General features: G+C 35.8%; 1 protein-coding gene across 6 annotated transcripts; it reads left to right on the top strand.

Moving 5' to 3' along the window:
* The first annotated feature begins 3248 nt into the window (after window positions 1-3248).
* Window positions 3249-17753, top strand: LOC118344492 (probable LRR receptor-like serine/threonine-protein kinase At1g06840). Of its 6 annotated transcripts, none has more exons than XM_035685197.1 (18): window positions 3249-3391; window positions 3857-4046; window positions 4325-4475; window positions 4975-5046; window positions 5223-5294; window positions 10889-11032; window positions 11143-11214; window positions 11312-11383; window positions 11577-11651; window positions 12192-12260; window positions 12439-12507; window positions 12682-12753; window positions 12934-13020; window positions 13189-13257; window positions 13446-13942; window positions 14804-14962; window positions 15043-15081; window positions 17425-17753. In XM_035685197.1, the coding sequence occupies exons 2-18, from the start codon at window positions 3941-3943 to the stop codon at window positions 17736-17738; spliced, it is 2139 nt and encodes a 712-aa protein (XP_035541090.1). In that variant the 5' UTR covers window positions 3249-3391; window positions 3857-3940; the 3' UTR covers window positions 17739-17753. The 6 variants fall into 6 exon arrangements, with proteins under 6 accessions (XP_035541090.1, XP_035541089.1, XP_035541093.1 ...); XM_035685196.1 differs by having other exon boundaries at window positions 15043-15102; XM_035685200.1 differs by lacking the exon at window positions 15043-15081 and having other exon boundaries at window positions 17507-17693.
* Window positions 17754-17805: the final 52 nt, after the last annotated feature.

Below are 17805 nucleotides of genomic sequence, written 5' to 3'. Positions count from 1 at the left end.
AAGGCCTCCACTAGAGGATAATAGAAGGAGAGAGGAAAAAGATACAAATGGGAGAGAATGAATGAATAAGGAAAAATAAGATGTCAGAGGGAAAATAATGGAGTGTCGGAAATGAAGAGAAAAAAGATAAATGGGAGAAAACAAGTAAGGCATGCGAATGAATAGTATAATAAAATTATCATCCCTCACTACTCACAAGGCCAAGATAAAAAAGAATTAGATCGGATAAGAAAAAGGGCCTTCTTCGACTGCTTTAGCTTCTTCAACCTCGCAGCGAGAACTCTAGAGAGAATATCTTATCCAAAAAATAAATCTCTGACTTCCATTGTACAGTAAAAAATAAAAGACCATGAGAGACTGTAAATACTCATATTATAGTGGATTTTTCCTCCAAACAACCCGCTGACATAAGCCCAGTGTCAAATCACATAAATTTGTGTATCTCATTCTCTATTTATTTTTCTTGCATATATTTTATGTTCACTGTTATGAATGTATATATAGATTGACCATTGGAATGGTATCGAATATGTTTAAGGCTCGGTTTCGTTTGCTAGATGAGATAATTTGGTTTGTATAGATGAGATAGTTTTGTCTATCCAAATGGTTAATTTCACATCTCTATTTCATCTCTAAGTTTTTAAACTCATCTCATTACTTTTTGACATAAACAATAAAAATAATCTCACATAGTAAAAAAAAAAAATCATTGGTGATTAAAATGTAATAATCAATAAGTCATTATTAAAATAATATATTTTCACAAAAAATTGATAATTTTATGAGTATTGAATACAAGTGCATTTTGAGATTTTATTAGAAAATTCAAAATTAACAAATTATTTAAAACAAATCTACAACATAATTCATATATTTATTTATTACAATAATCAAAATTATCATTATTTATAATTAGAATAAAAATGACGAATTTCTTATATATAGAAAAAGAAATAGATAAAATATATTTTATAAAATAGAAATTATAAATTTTGACCAACAACTTCCTAATATATTTTGGGATTTAAATTATTTTCTAGAATAATAATATCTTTAAAAATAAATTATTTTTTGAAATTATAGAATAATTTTGGCCAACAACTTTCCAATATATTTTGAGATTTAAATTTATTTATGATAGATTTTTTAATTACTCATAAATATTATTTTTTATTAATATATTCATAATGACTACTCAATCATTAGTGGGACTCACTCTTTTATCAAAGAGTGCTTGTACACCCACCCCTTTATCATTTTGAAATATTTTTTTTTTAAAATTCATAACATCAATAAAAAATATTTATTTAGTCATTAAGTAAAAAGAAAACCAGTCGGGATCGCAGTTGGGAATATCCAGCTGTGGTTTTAGTATTTTCCATTATCAAATCCCAAAAAGTCAAAACTATCTCATCTCATCTCACTATCCAAACGTGCATTTTTTTACAAACTATCTTATCTCATCATACTAAAAAAATCTTACTACTATTTAAAATATCTCATATCATCTCTTCTTAATTGTGTATCCAAACCAGACATATCAAATATGTTTGAATAATATAACTACATTGGAACTATCTTAAATTTATTGAATGGTATTATATCTGTTCAAACAGATTATATTACCTTCCAATACAAATTTCAATCAAATTTACGATGGGTGGTCCCGCGGAAGAATTAAAAAAAAAAAAAAGTTATGAAACCAGAGTTTATGTGTCCCTTGTAGTATGAAAGGAGAATATTCAGTTGAATCACTCATTTCGACTATCAGTCATATCCTAACTTGGAGTCAAATTTTGGTTTTGAAATGAAACGATAAAAATAGAATATTTAAAATATCTTATCTCATCTCTTCTTAACCGTGTATCCAAACCAGAAGTATGAAATATGTTTGAATAATATAACTACGTTGGAACTATCTTAAATTCATTGAATGGTATTATATCCGTTCAAACGGATTATATTACCTTCTAATACAAATTTCAATCAAATTTACAACAAGTGGTCCAGCAGAAGAATTAAAAAAAAAAAAAGTTGTGAAACTAGAGTTTTTGTGTCCCTCGTGGGATGAAAGGAGAATATTCAGTTAAATCAATCATTTTGATTGTTAGTCATATCTTAATTTGGAGTCAAATTTTGGTTTTGAAATAAAATGACAAAAATAAAATATTTAAAATATCTCATCTCATCCCATTTTTTCTTAACCGTGTATCTAAACTAGATGTATCAAATATGTTTGAATAATATAACTATGTTAGAACTATCTTAAATTCATAGAATGGTATTATATCCGTTCAAACGGATTATATTACCTTCCAATACAAATTTCAATCAAATTTACGACAGGTGGTTTTGTAGAAGAATTAAAAAAAAAATATCAAGTTATGAAACCACAGTTTCTGTGTCCCTCCTGGGATGAAAGGAGAATATTCAGTTGAATCACTCATTTCAACTGTCGTATCTTAATTTGGAGTCAAATTTTGGTTTTACAAAAATAGAATAAAATATTATAATTAACACGACGTTGATGATGATGTGTCTATTATTTCAAAAATTTTATAAGTTTTGCGATCAGAATTTTTTATTTTTATAAATATATATATATATTTATATCCTCATTTTGGAGCATGAAAGTTTCTGGATTTTGAAAAAACGAGATGATTTTGGCTCAGTTTTGATGGAAACGAAAGAAGGTTTTTATTTTTATTTTTGGAAGTGGTCAAAGATTTATTTTTTCTTAAACTTTTCAATGATAGCAGCTGAATGGTAACTTTTTTAAGAAAAGTGTTATAAACATAAAAAGGTTATACAAAATAAATTTACAAAATAACATAATTTTATATAATTAATTAGATTTATTTTATAATTATCTAAGGTATCGAATCAATAGACGTTAATCTGTGAGAGTACGTAATTCCTAAAGTATTTTTTTTTAACTTCATCTCCTGAAAGTATCTTGCAGTCTCTGTTTGAACTGTTCAGTGTTGCTTACTCGATCTACTCCGCATGCAGTCCGCCACCAAGTTACGGCCTTTCCAAGTTGTGAAGCCACCCCGACATGCCAGACATTATCTCGTGTTTTTGTCAAGTTTTTAGACATTATCTTATGTTTTTGTCAAGTTTGATCACTCGGACTTTCGTCAGTTTTTAATGCTAAGCACAAAAATATCTTTCCTCTGTTTTTGGTTCGTGTGGTTGGCTATCAACTTGCTAATATCTTTTGCTCTGCGTGTATTATGGTTGCCATCAACGAGAAGTAAATGAAAGATAGCATTAAAACCTCCCCCTTTCACGTCCCATCAGCTTCTCAGAAAAGTCATCTTCTCCAAGCTCAGTGTCTGAGAGAAAATGTGATCTACGCCGGGCTCAGAAAGTTACCACCGTGCTCTTGGTATGAAATTTCAAACTTTCTTTTTAATTAGCTCAAGTCCCCCGGGCCCCAGGTTGACACTTGTTAAATTGACGGTGAGAAGAGATAGATTTAATTAGTAGCTTTGATGATATTGCAACCATATATAGATGGATAACATTGTAGTTGAACTCCCATCATTCTAATAGATTTCCAGGTATTCAGTGTACTTGTACGAAGGGTTTGTCTTTTTTTTTTCCCCCCCTAACAACCTTAATTTCCTTGCTTTGCTCAGAGATTGGTTGCTCTGTTTCTTCTCAAGTTTTACGCATGAGGCTAGATTTTGAGTTGTTTGGTGATTTCTTTTATTGCTTCACTTGAATTTGAATATTTTGGTGTTCATTTTTTTCTCAAGTGTTGAAAGCTAATATTTTTTCTTCATACATACAAATTGAGCTGCTTTAGAGTTCAATTGCGTAAGTTCTGATAATTATTTCCTCTTATCAGGCGGAGTACTCGGATACTACAACAATTTCCAGTGCTGGGTACTAACAGAAATTTGAGGGTTCTGGTGTTCTTTGCGTTATTGGGATGTATCAGTCAAGAGCTTGGACGCATGGCTTGTTTGTTTTTGCATGGTTGTGTTGGTCTTCACTACTCATCAGAGCACAGGATCTCATTACCGACCCCCTAGAAGGTTATTTTGCTCAAGTTCTCTCCATTAAAAAAAGTGTTTAGAGGTTTCACCCTGGGAAATGGGAATGGATGGGCTGTTTTATTTATTCATGAATCCTGTAGTTACTGTTTTTGTAGTAGATTCACATTAATAGTATTAGAATCGAGTGAGATTCGTTTTGACAAATGTTTTTTATTAGTGTAATTTGGACTTTAGTTATTTTTTTGAGTGTATATGCTCAACTTGGGCCTGCTTACAGTGTTGATGAAATGATGGTTAACATGTGTATTATCGTGCAGTGATAGCATTGCAGGCCGTCAAGAGAAGTTTGACAGATCCAGAAAATCATCTAAATAATTGGAATCGAGGGGATCCATGTACATCAAATTGGACAGGGATTGTGTGCTTTAATAGGACTTTTGATGATGAATATCTCCATGTTCAGCAATTGTATGATTTTCAACTTTCGTTATTTAAAAAAAAAAAAAAAATTATTAACTCATCTCAGAATCCAAACGACTCTGCTTTCGATCTTTTGTATTTTTTTTTTTTTAAATTTCTATCAGGGAACATTATCAATCTGAATATTGTTTCATATTTCCTTTCAAGTAGAATAGTACTTCTGTTTTTTAATTTCTTTTTCCCCATGTATGATGAGACGTATATTACTCCATTTCTACATCTGCTCATTTTATTCAGTGCTGGGAACAAACTTCCTTTGTTCTGTAGTTTGTTTAAGATCAAAGAAAATGATGGCTATATATATATATATATATATATTTTCTTTTGGCCAAATAAATGATGGCTGCATTCATTTCATTCTGATTGGATCTATTAGCCACATCTTTCTGGATTTTGCTTGAGAAGACCACCAACACGACTAATGATTTTGAACTTCACGATCCTTTCAGAGTCTTTAATAATTCTCCGTTGTGCCTCTTGTCTGCAGAATACTCCTAGATATGAATCTATCAGGAAGTTTATCGCCGGAGCTTGGCCGTTTATCACATATGACAATATTGTAAGGCCAAGTATTTCTGAAACCTTTTTTTTTTTGCTACAAAAGTCCTTATCGGACTTAAGGATTCTGGATGCTTCTTTCACTCAATAAACTGGAATATTGTTATCCTCCACCCTGCTTCGGCATTTGGTTTGCTTATTTTACTGATATATTTATATCTATCCACAATGTTAAAGGGACTTCATGTGGAACAACATAAGTGGGAGTATACCAAAGGAGATAGGATCTATTACGTCTTTGGAACTCTTGTAAGTTAATGAGCTTTTTTCTGCTGGATTGGATAATACTTCTTGATGTTGATCACGTGTGTATAGGCCATAACGCAGATACTTTTTATAAGTAAAAGATAAATATTATATATATATATATATATATATGAATGAAATAGACATAACCCTTGTACACAGTAAGTATATAGAAGGACCCCTAAATACATTCTAAAAGCAATAAATTATAGACAATAAATCATGAACATTATCCCCATGCAATACAATAGCGGAAAACCAACACATTAAAGTGTGAAGAAAAAAAATTTTCAACTCGGCCATTGTGCGTTTCTTATCTTCAAAGCATCTTACATTCCTTTCTGTCCAAATGCACCACATAATACACAACGGAATCATCTTCCACACTATAGTCACTTGATGACAGCATTGCATCTTTCTCCAACAACCTAACAAACCACCACCCTCATAGGCATGACCTAAGTAACATCAACCCTTTGAAAAGTCTCATCCCACAACACCCTTGTTACCTCACAGTGTAGTAAGAGATGGTCTACAGATTCTCTATTCTTTTTACACACGTAACACCAATACATCACTACACATCCTTTCTTCCTCAAATTGTATGTGGTCAATATCTTCCCAAGAGCGGCATTCCAAACAAAAAAAAAAAACTACTTTAGAAGGCACACAAGTCCTCCAAATATTTTTTCAGGGGAACAGAGTATGGTCTTGTGTTATCAAGATGTTATAATATGCCTTAACTGTACATATCTTGTGATCATAAGACCTCCACATCAATCTATCTCATTGTGCCATATGAGTCCCCATGGAATATAGTAGGCTGAAAAAATCTGAAACAATAAATAATTCTCAGTCATGGAAATCCCTATTAAAAAGAATGTTCCACTGGTGCGCACCATAAGAAAATAACCACACCTCCGCTACTGAAGCCTCCCTATTAACTGCAATACGATATAGAGTGGAAAAATAACCATACTTTCTTCCATCTAACAAGATGGAATTTTTTCTCCTCCCCCATGCCTCCCCATAAGAATGCCCTAAAAAGTTTTTTCATCTTGTTCACCACCCCTATAGGCATAGGAAACAACAATAAAAAATATGTAAGGAGGTTAGTGAGAGTACTCTTGATGAGAGTGAGGCGGCCTCCTTTTGATAAATACATCCGTTTCCAACCAGCCAACCTTTTCCATATCTTCTCCACCACCCTATTCTATATAGCTCTATTCTTGAAAGTTGCTCCCAACGGAAGACCCAGATATTTCATTGAAAAAGATGACACCTTACAACTAGCAGGCTTGCTAAACTGCAGATATTAGAAACTGCACCTACAGGAACCATCTCAGACTTGCCAAGGTTCACTTTAAGCCCTGACACTGCTTCAAATCAGAGTAACAGTGCTCATAGAGTTAGGATCCGACTACCATATGCTTCACAAAAGACTAAAGTATCATATGCAAAAAGAATGTGTGAGATGATAATAGGGCCACCAAAACTATTGCCCACCTGAAAACCAGATAATAAACCTCCCCCAACGGCAACCTGCACCATCATACTTAAAGCCTCCATAACTATAACAGATAGAAGAGGAGATAGAAGATCTCCCTGCTGCAAATCCTGCGAACTATCAAAAAAATCAGCAGGTGTGCCATTAACCAGAACTGAGAACCGGACAGTTGAAATGCAATGACACATTCATGAAATCCACCTAGCCCCAAAACCGCACCTCTCAAGCAGGTATAAAAGAAATTTCCAATTCACATGATCATATGCATTCTCCATGTCAAGCTTACAAAGAACACCAGAACCACCTTCCCATAGTCTGTGGTTCAAGCACTCATTTGCAATGAGTACCGAATCAAGGATTTGTCTCCCATGAATGAAAGCATTTTGGGACTTGGAAATAATATGTTCTATCACTGGGCTAAGCCAGTTAGCAAGAACCTTCGAAATAATCTTATATACGCTACTAACCAGGCTTATAGGATGGAAGTCTTCAATAGTCGAAGCCTCATGTTTCTTGGGAAAGAGAGCAATGAAGGTCATATTAAGGGATTTTTCAAACTTTTGAAAAGAGTGAAATTCACTGAAAACCTATATAACATCACCTTTCACAATATCCCAACAAGTTTGAAAGAAATCCATTGAAAAACCATTCGAACCAAGTGCTTTATCCTTAACCATGTCAGAGATGACCTTGTAAATTTCTTCTTCAACAAAAGGTCTCTCCAGAACACTTACACTCTGCGAGTCAATTGCCTCAAAGGACAAGGCATCAAGCTTTTGCCTCCAAGAAGCTGATTCTGTGAGAAGGGTCTCGTAATAATGTACAATATGGTTTTCTAGCTTGGGGGGAGAAGATAGCATTGTTGCGCCGATGTGAATTAGTCACTTGGTAAAAGAACTTCGTACATTTTATCACCTTCTTTCAACCAAAGGGCCCTAGATTTTAACGCCATGAAGTCTCCTCTGATAATAGAACCTTCTCTAGATCTGCCATAACCCTACCTTTCCTCAATAACAACTCCTCCGAGGTATCTCCCAATAATTCTTTACCATATAGCTCTTGCAGTTCCTCCAATAGTGTAGATTTCTGGTTGTCAATATAACCAAAAACTTTCCAAATTCCACTTCTTCAAGTCTTGTTTCAGTGCCTTCAACTTGTCCGCAAGAATGTAACTTGGAGTACCAATAAATTGATATGAAGACCACCAAGCACCCACCATCTCTACAAACCCATCCACTATTAACCACATGTTTTCAAACTTAAAATACCGACGCCCCCTGTGAATACCCCCACCATCCAGACGGATAGAGAAATGATCTGAACTGATTCGAGCTAACTGTTTCTAACTTACTTCGGGATAGTGAGCTTCCCACGAAGAAGATACAAGGAATCTATCCAATCTCGACCAAATCCGCCCGTTTAACCAAGTGTATTCTACCAAGAAGAGATCCATGGGGTCCAGATCAAAAAATGAACTTAAAGAATTCTTCTGTGGCCACAAAATTCCGATAATACCCTGCTCGTTCGCTAGGAAATCAGGTAGTATTAAAATCACCCCCGACACATACCATAAGGAATATAAGCCGGCCAACTCCTCCCACAACCTTCTCCTATCTCTGTCCACGTTAGGACCATAGGAGCCTACAAATGCCCATTCACATCCATTAACCACATTTTTTAATAGAGTCACAACCGAGAACTCTTTAATACACTTCTCAATCGACTCAATCACTCCTTTATCCCATATAAGTAACACTCTACCTGAGGCTCGCAAAGAGGCCAAATAAGTCCAACCCACATACGAGCACTCCTACAAACTTCGCATAATTTTCCTATCAATGAATCGCAACTTTATTTCATGAAAACACACCATATCGCCTTTCCACATCCGTAATAATGATTTGATACGAAAGCGTTTATTGCGATCATTGAGCCCCCGTACATTCCATTATAAAATCTTAGGCTTCATAAAAACTATATTGCCCCTCCCTCTTGATATATCCCTTGTTTCACATCATAATTAATGGAGCAAGTTAACTATATAAGTTTCCTATCCCGCTTTGAGGTTGACTTCGAATGGCTAGCCTCAAGTGCTACGAGGAGAGCCTTAAATTGTTCTTTGTAACCTCCAAGCGAAATCTCAATGACAACTTGAATCTCCTTTACTTTCTGAAAACCCAATTTGACAAACTACTCCCATAATCTGAAAACCTAATTTGACAAACTACTCCCATAATTAGAGCTCGGAGGGAGTGTACACAAAGACATTAAAATGGCCCCCTCCTCACCAGTGCAGCTCATAATGCCAATTCCGAGCCACACACTAACTCTGGTCAACACTGAGTTCCACTACATTTTCAGGAAATCTGAATTCTTCAAGCCCATCCCCAAACTTATTCCCCTAAAAAAAACCCATCTCCAGAGATAACCTACCTGTTGGAGACCTCAGTAACAAAGAACCTTGCTCCGACGAGTTTGACTGCACAGGAAGCACTGATGTGCCTCCTTCCACCACACACGACTATTATGTACCTTCACCAACGACAGCCCACGAGACGGCGATGGAAAATCAACACTCAGAAGCCCATTCTCTGCTGGTCCTCTACCAACTTGCCCTCCTCAATAACCTCCCATCGAGGTGACTGAGCCGGCACACCGTGATGGTCGACAGCGACCGGCGGCACTTTCTGTGTCGGTATGGAGTCCGTCAAGGGGCTTATCGACATCACAGGAGGGTGGCACAACTCCTGGGTAGAGATATCGGCAGGCAACTCCTAGACTGAGATATCGACAGGCAACCGATACGTTGCCCTTCAGGCCTTCTTTGGGCCTACGGCTTGGCCCAGCCCATGACCCTTCACCAGCCCAGCCTCCAACACGTGACTGGGAATTGAACTTAAGCCCATCTCCCTCTGGTCCGATACCTGGCCCAAAACGTTAGAGCCCAAAACCTGGCCCATGTCCATCACTTCCTTCCCCTTAACGCAATGTTTAAGCCCTGAGATTTCTTCCAGTAACATCCCTACTTTAACCTCCATATCACCCAATACCCTTAGCAAATATTCTTCATTTGGCCCCAACAACTTCCTACCATCTCCCCCGCACTTCTACACCACCTTAGACACACAAGGCACCGCTCCACTCACTTCTCGGTGTCGTACCTTCTACGCTTAGAGCACCTCATTGAACATCCTTGAGGCATCTACCTTCAACAATGGAGCACCACCATCTCCCTTGAAAACCTTCGACTTGTTTGCCTGAGAGGACCATGGGATGCTAGTCACTTTGTTTCTCACACTCAAAACAGAGGAAAGAGGCATGAGTTCCTTTAAAATGTCTCCAAATTTGCTCCACCTCTCCCCCTTCCTACCTTCTATAACTACCATCATACCTGTCCTCTTTTCGTGCCCAAACTCCGAAAGGGAGAAAAAACTGTTCATTGTGGTTACATCCACTCTGCACCATTAACACATAATTTCTTGTTCTACGTGTTCTAAGAAACTCAGAAAAGCCCAACGACGCCGCACATTTCCTCATCGTAAAGCCCAACCACCCCAAAGCTTCATGCTCCAAGGAAATGTATTTCACCACAGGACGACTATTCTCAATAATTCTCTACCACCTATCATTCTCCTTTCAAAACGCAAATAGCTTCTGTTCAATGAAAACATCTCTGTGCATTCCCATCGAAACCAACCAATACACTGAACACACTAATCACCAACTGGACTACACACCAAACTGGACTACACACTAATCACCACAAGGAAATATTGCCATTGACAACCCACCACCAAGAGCAAAAAACCAACGAAGCAAAAAGTGTACGGAGATAAAATATTTAGGAGAGAGAAATAGAAAAGAGGCTAACATATGAAACTCCACAAAGAAGATACGCCATAACGCAGATACGCTACTATTCCTTGCATTTTAAAGCTTTGATTCAAAGTATTATAGGAGATAGTCCTTGTGTCTGAACTAGTTTACCTTATAAGTTGGCCCTGTTCTGAAATCTTAATACTCTGATATTGCAGAGCCGCGGTGCATTTGCTCTTTCTTTGTTTCATGTCTAATGGATTTGTGTTTCCAGGCTTCTGAATGGAAACAATTTAACAGGTTCCTTACCTGAAGAGCTTGGTTATCTTCCAAACTTGAACAGAATGCAGATTGACGAGAATCGCATATCTGGATCAATACCCATATCATTTTCAAAACTGAACAAAGCAAAGCACTTGTAAGTGAATTTTTTATGCTATATTGTTTACAATCGGTTCTACAATTACTAACCCTTCTCTTTTTTCCATCCTTTTGGTTTCCTTTTTTTGTTTTCTTCCTTGTGAGCAGTCACATGAACAATAATTCAATAAGTGGGCAAATCCCGCCTGAACTATCCAGATTACCGAGGCTTGTTCACTTGTAAGTTGGTAATTGGCCTTCTTCTTGTCTTGCATAATTAGTTATCTGTCAGTTTCATCCATGAGATCAATGACCATCTTCAGCTCTTAACCTACAGGCTTCTTGATAATAACAACTTATCAGGGCATCTGCCACCAGAGTTCTCTGAAATGCCAAGTTTAACGATACTGTATGGTTTTTACTATCCTGGAACCTAAATAAATTTTATGTTTATCACATAAGTGTCCTTACAGTTTTCCTTTTCTTTTGCTTCTCAACTCGAACATGATAATGATTTCTAAATTTTCCTTTTCCCTACAATGTTATTTTATTAGGTACTCTTTTTTCAAGTTTCTTATTGCTTCCAATTCTTTGATTTGCAGTCAGCTTGATAATAACCACTTTGATGGCACTAAAATTCCAGCTTCATACAGCAACATGTCTAAATTGCTGAAGTTGTAAGTACACGTTTTAATGCTTTGTTTTTAACATGGTTTTTAGAGGCAAAGGCAGTGCAAGGTGCTAGCCTTAAGGTGTGAGGCTGAAAGTTTATATTTATTTTTAACACTTTTTTTGGCCCAAATGATTGGATAATATTTTTTCCCTAAAATGCAAAACAAAAATAGGTTTCAGGAACAATATAGAAACTATTCAAACATCAATCTAAAAGAATAGAAATGGGAATACTACTCAACTTAGGCATGTTTCTCTGGACATCTTAGGTAGTGTGAATGCATTTCATTGCATTTTATCAAACATCAAGTCAAGTGGTACCCTGAACAATCAGGAATGTTTATGGTTTATCCTTTACTATTTGATATTTCATCACCAGATGTACCATTCTCGAGTTTTAAAGAAGTCATGTTTTCTTTATCAGCTATCACATAGCACTCATGTTCATAGAAGCTTTACAGGCTTGTAAGATGGCAACCAATAAGCATGTGCGTTCACATCCATGTCAAAATTGAAAATATTTGTATGTTGGTTGGCTTTGGCAGGAGCCTTAGGAATTGCAACTTGCAAGGAGCAATTCCTGATTTTAGCCAAATACCAAACCTTTACTATCTGTAAGTGGATTAACTTTGTTTCCTTTTCAATTCCTTTTGAGATGATCAAGCACGAGCTCCAAGGAAAACAAACAAATATATAAATGCACCAGGCTGAATAAAATCTCTCTACTTTGTTAAAGACAACTCTGCTTGCTAATTTTACGCTATTTATATCTTATTTTTATATAAATTTCAGGGACCTCAGTTCAAATCAGCTAAATGGATCCATACCTCAAGGTAGATTTTCTGAGAATATCACGACAATGTAAGATTCTCCATCTTCTGAATGATGTCATCTACTTTTTTTTTTTTTTTTGTGTTTGCGATCAAGTTTCATTTATTATAAAATATCTCTAGATGTGTCTTTCTGTTTTTAAAAAATAATTTTCACTATCGTTTTGCTGACATCTGAAAGCTATTATATGAACAATTTGATCAGCTATTTATCCAACAACAATATTACTGGAACAGTTCCTGCCAGCTTTTCGGGTCTTCCTAAAATTCAAAGACTGTGAGTGGTCATCACTTGCTCTGTCTTCCTTTTGTGTTCAGTTCTGTGGTTTAATGATATTGTATATTGTTTCATTTCTATCTTAACTTTACATTTTAACTTAGTTGTTACTATCAGCCTGTAAATTTAACTGGCAGCAAAATAAATTGAGTTTATCTGGTATACTTTTCCCCATGGCAGGTCACTTTCCAACAATTTATTGAGTGGCTCTATTCCATCGACCATTTGGCAAAGTAGGACTTTGAACAAAATGGAAACCCTAATTGTGTAAGACCTGAATGACAATGTCACTATTTCCCTTCGTCGAAAGTGATTTTTATTTTATTTTATGGGAGAGTAGATTGTGTGTCTGCATTAGTTTTGACTTTTATGAGTTGTGGAAGGATCTCATACAGGATCTTCTAAGCTATTTCTTGCGGCTCTTCGATATTCCAGGGAGTTGCAGAATAATAAGCTTTCAAGTATTACAGGCAGTACTACTCTACCTCTGAATGTCACTGTCAGGTTTGTTTCTATGCTTGCTTCCTGATTTGTTTCATATAGAACGTCATGTGTAATGAAATATCTTCAAATAAATACAACTATTTGTTTAAAGGTTGAGAGTGTGCTCTTTTTAATTGAGGTCTTGAGGTGTAAGAGACACAGCATTATGATCATATCACTACTTTTTAGTTTTTATTGTTAATATTCAGGCTTCAAGGGAATCCCGTATGCTCGAATATCAGCCTAGTCCAGTTCTGTGGATCTGAAAGTAAGAACAACGATAACAGTCAGAGATTGCCAAATACAAACACTTCTGTTTGTCTACCTCAAACATGCCCACCTCCTTATGAATATTCCCCTACATCTCCTGCACCCTGTTTCTGTGCTGCTCCTCTACTTATTGGATATCGGTTGAAAAGTCCTGGATTCAGCGATTTTCACCCTTACAGAGATACATTTGAGAAATTTCTGGCACCTACTCTTCAGTTATTTAATTATCAGCTTCATATTGATTCGTTTATATGTGAAGGACCTCGATTGAGAATGTACTTGAAGCTTTTTCCTGTATATGATGCTAATATAAAAGGTCCTAGTTCCTTCAATATGAGTGAGATACAGCGAATCACGGATACTTTCGCCTCATGGAAAATTTCTAATCTTGATGTATTTGGACCTTATGAAGTTCTGAACTTCACTCATGAATATGGTACGTCTCTAAACTCCTGTCTTACATATTTTGTGAGAGAACTTTGTTGAAGTTGGAACTAATGTTTTTTACCAGGTGAATAATGCAAAAATGTGTTGTCTTACTAATTTGACCTCAACATGCAAATCTATTTTTTCTAATTCATTTGACCTTTACCTTCAAACCCTTCGCCATGTGGCATTATTCTTGTGTGTGCATATGTGTTTCTGTGTTTGCATAATTCTTGACTATATTTGTCCCTTTGAGTAACATGTGGATTGTGTCTATGATTGGCAGTTAACCTTGGGTAACATTTTGTTTTGCTGCCAAATTTTGATGTAGATAGGCTTGGCCTACTCAGTTCAATGCTTTCACCATAGTGACGCTATGCTAAGTGGTATAGCATATACAGTTGCACCGCATATACAGTTGTACCACTGTGATCCAGCACATATATGAATAGCTGCAATGATTAGTTCAATATAAACTTTGATTTGCCAGAAGTTGTGTTCTTGTAACCCCCCCTCCCTTTCCCATCAGAATAGAAATGCTACTTTAACATTAACTCACACCTGTTAAGAGCTCCAACATAATAGATCTTGACCATTTTATCGAAATTTTGAAAAAAAAAAATACAAGGGTGTGGGGCCCAAAGGGCTCGAGGGTGACAGTTCTATATTTTGACCGAACAGGAAGCTCCAAATTCACACCATGTGCCACTCACGACTTGACTCCCCACATAGATGAAAATATGTTTGGGTCATTTCTTACCTTCTTTTATGTCCTCGAATGTGGATATTGTATTCTCTTGGTTTGTTTTTTGTTTATTTTTTTACTAATGCCACAGTCAATTCCCCCTCATAGTTTTCACTAATGCCACAGACAATTACCCCTCTCCAAGGTTTGCTTTAAGCAAAGGTGCATTGGTTGGCATAGTGTTGGGGACCATTGCTGGTGCAGTTACATTGTCTGTTCTTGTTTCTCTTTTGATGCTGAAAGTGCATACAAGGAACTACACTGCTGTTTCAAGAAGACATTGTTGTGAGTATCTTATGTTAATGATGTTAAGAATCTCAGGTAGACGTGTTTTCATTGTGCCTTTTGTTTCTAAACATGATTAGGTCAATCATGCGCTACTATCATAACAACAGGGTTGACGAGTAAGTTGCAACCTGTGTGTGGTATGTATGATTTGAACATGCTGATAATTCATACCTATTTATAATATATATAAATTTCAAAGCTGGTTGAACCACATCATCACATTTCCCTCATAAATTTTTTTATTTATACATTTAATCTTAAAACAATTTTAAAGTTTAAAGGTTTGAAAGAAGTTTTAATTTGCTAACTTTATTTTATTTACCTAAAAAGGATCCTTCAATTCTTGTCCATTCCCCCGAAAAAACCTTTCAGTTCTCTTGAGGGAGCTGTCCTTCCGTTTAGCCATGTCAGCCATTCCCATTATATATGTCATTAAATGAAATTAAATAATATATAAAATTAAAGGCTAAAGTTATTAAATAAAAAATAATATATCTAATTAGAGTAGTAATTTTCATTTTAGAGGCTTGTAGTTTTTCATAACACGTTTTTCTGTTTCTTCAACTCATGCCTTTTAAGTTTTGTAACCAATGGAGTGATAAAATTTATTAAATTTTTGAGGAAGTTAAAGAGCCTATAAAGTTTTTTTTTTTTTATAGGTAATAAGAAATTTTATTCCAAGTAAATAGGCATAGCCAAGTACACAAGAAGTATACAAGTGATTATACCTAGATACAAGCTAAAGAAAAACAAAACTAAAACAAAACATTACAAGTATTCTCATCCCTTGCAAGGTTCTTCACCCAAAAACATAAAAGAGCTGAAGAAAAAATCCCTAAATTCCCCCATAGTACATTCGTGATCATCGAAACACCTTCCATTTCTCTCTAACCATAAACACCAAAACAAACACAAGGGAATCATCCTCCAAAATTCTGCACTGCCTCCACAACCCACTGAACCATGCCAACTAGACAAAAAATCCACCACTCGCAATGGCATAACCCAAACAATGCCAACCCTTGCAAATATCTCATTCCAAAAGGCTGTCACAAACTCACAATGGAGAAAAAGATGATTAACAGATTCAGCATTTTTTTTACACATAGAACACCAATCAATTACAAATAATTCTCTTTTCCTCAAATTATCTACGGTTAAAATTTTCTCAAGTGACTCCAACCAACAGAAGAGGGCAACTTTACTAGGGACCTTTGTATTCCGGATTCATTTCCAGGGGTATGCTGAGTCACCATGACTATTTAACACCTTGTAGTAAGATCTCACTGAAAATCTGGAATTATAATCATGTATCTACAGCAGCCTATCCTCCCCATTCTGATCAATCTTCATATCATATAACTTTGCAAAGAAATCAGCAGCGTCACACACTTCACATTCCTGTAATTCTCTATTAAAATCCACATTCTAGTGCAGCAGATTATTAGAGATCTGATACGATTCAGCCACTGCAGCCCCATTGTTTCTAGCTATCCTAAAGAGATTAGGATAAATAGATTTGAGAGCTGAATCCCCACACCATACATCATACCAGAAAAAAATATTAGTCCCTTTCCCCACTTTGAAATTAATGTTATTGACAAAACCCCCCCATTCCAACCAAACGGACTTCCATAAACTCACCCCAAATGCCCCTTTAACTTCTTTAGTACGCCAATTCCCCCACATCTTTCCATATTTGACATCCACAATCTGCCTCCATAATGCATTACTCTCTTTGTTGTACCTCCAAGGCCACTTCCCAAGAAGAGCCTTATTGAAAAGCTTTAAATTCCTAATGCCCAAACCCCCACATGACACTGGGACACAAACTTTATTCCAGCTCACCAAGTGAAATTTTCTTTCCTCCCCAATACCATGCTATAAGAACTTCCAGAAAATTTTCTCGATTCTTTTAGCTACTCCAGCAGGTAACTATAAATTATTATTTTGTATTGCCATAGTTTTTTTAACACTATAAAGAGCTTTTGGTCCTTCTCTTCCTTCAAACAAATTTTGTAAGGTTTCTCATTACCTAGCATAGAATAAAGGAGAGTAAGGGAAGAGAAGATCAAGAAACTCAACCAAATTTTGGACATCAATGTGCTAAAATTGGTACATTTTTTTAAATATTTTATTTACTATATTTTATTAATTAAATATTTTATTTAAATGTTTAAATATTTTAAATATTTAAATATTTAAGTATGCAAACCTCATGCACACGCTTTGGAAAAAAGTAGACCCATCTGAAAAAACTCATTTTGCCAGTTGTGTATATTGGGATCATGCCTGTATTTAGACATCCACTCAAAATATTCAGAACTTGAAAGTGTGATGGAAAGATTGATGCGTAATGATATCAATTATTTCAAAACAAATGGCCATGAAATCTTTATATGCAGCATCTATCACGGTGCCTTTTCATTTTTTACATTGTACCTGTATTTAATATGCAGCATCTAATGCCTCCCTGAAAATTGATGGTGTGAAGGCTTTCACTTATGGAGAATTGACTATGGCTACAAACAATTTCAACAGCTCCACTCAGGTTGGTGAAGGAGGGTATGGAAAGGTATATAAAGGCATTCTGGCAGATGGTACAGTCGTGGCCATAAAGCGTGCACAAGAGGGATCCTTACAGGGTGAAAAGGAGTTCTTAACAGAGATAGAATTGTTGTCAAGGTTACATCATCGGAACCTTGTGTCGTTGATTGGATATTGTGATGAAGGATTTGAACAGGTGTTTTTTTCTTATCTTGATTATTTATGAAACGAAAAATAAGTAGATTGGATTATCCATCAATTTTACTTCTGAGTTGATGAGGAAATGATTCCTA

Source organism: Juglans regia, chromosome 14, assembly GCF_001411555.2.
Source record: "Juglans regia cultivar Chandler chromosome 14, Walnut 2.0, whole genome shotgun sequence".
NCBI lineage: Eukaryota > Viridiplantae > Streptophyta > Magnoliopsida > Fagales > Juglandaceae > Juglans > Juglans regia.
Note: the sequence above shows the minus strand (reverse complement) of the source record. Positions and strands in the feature narration are given on the sequence as shown.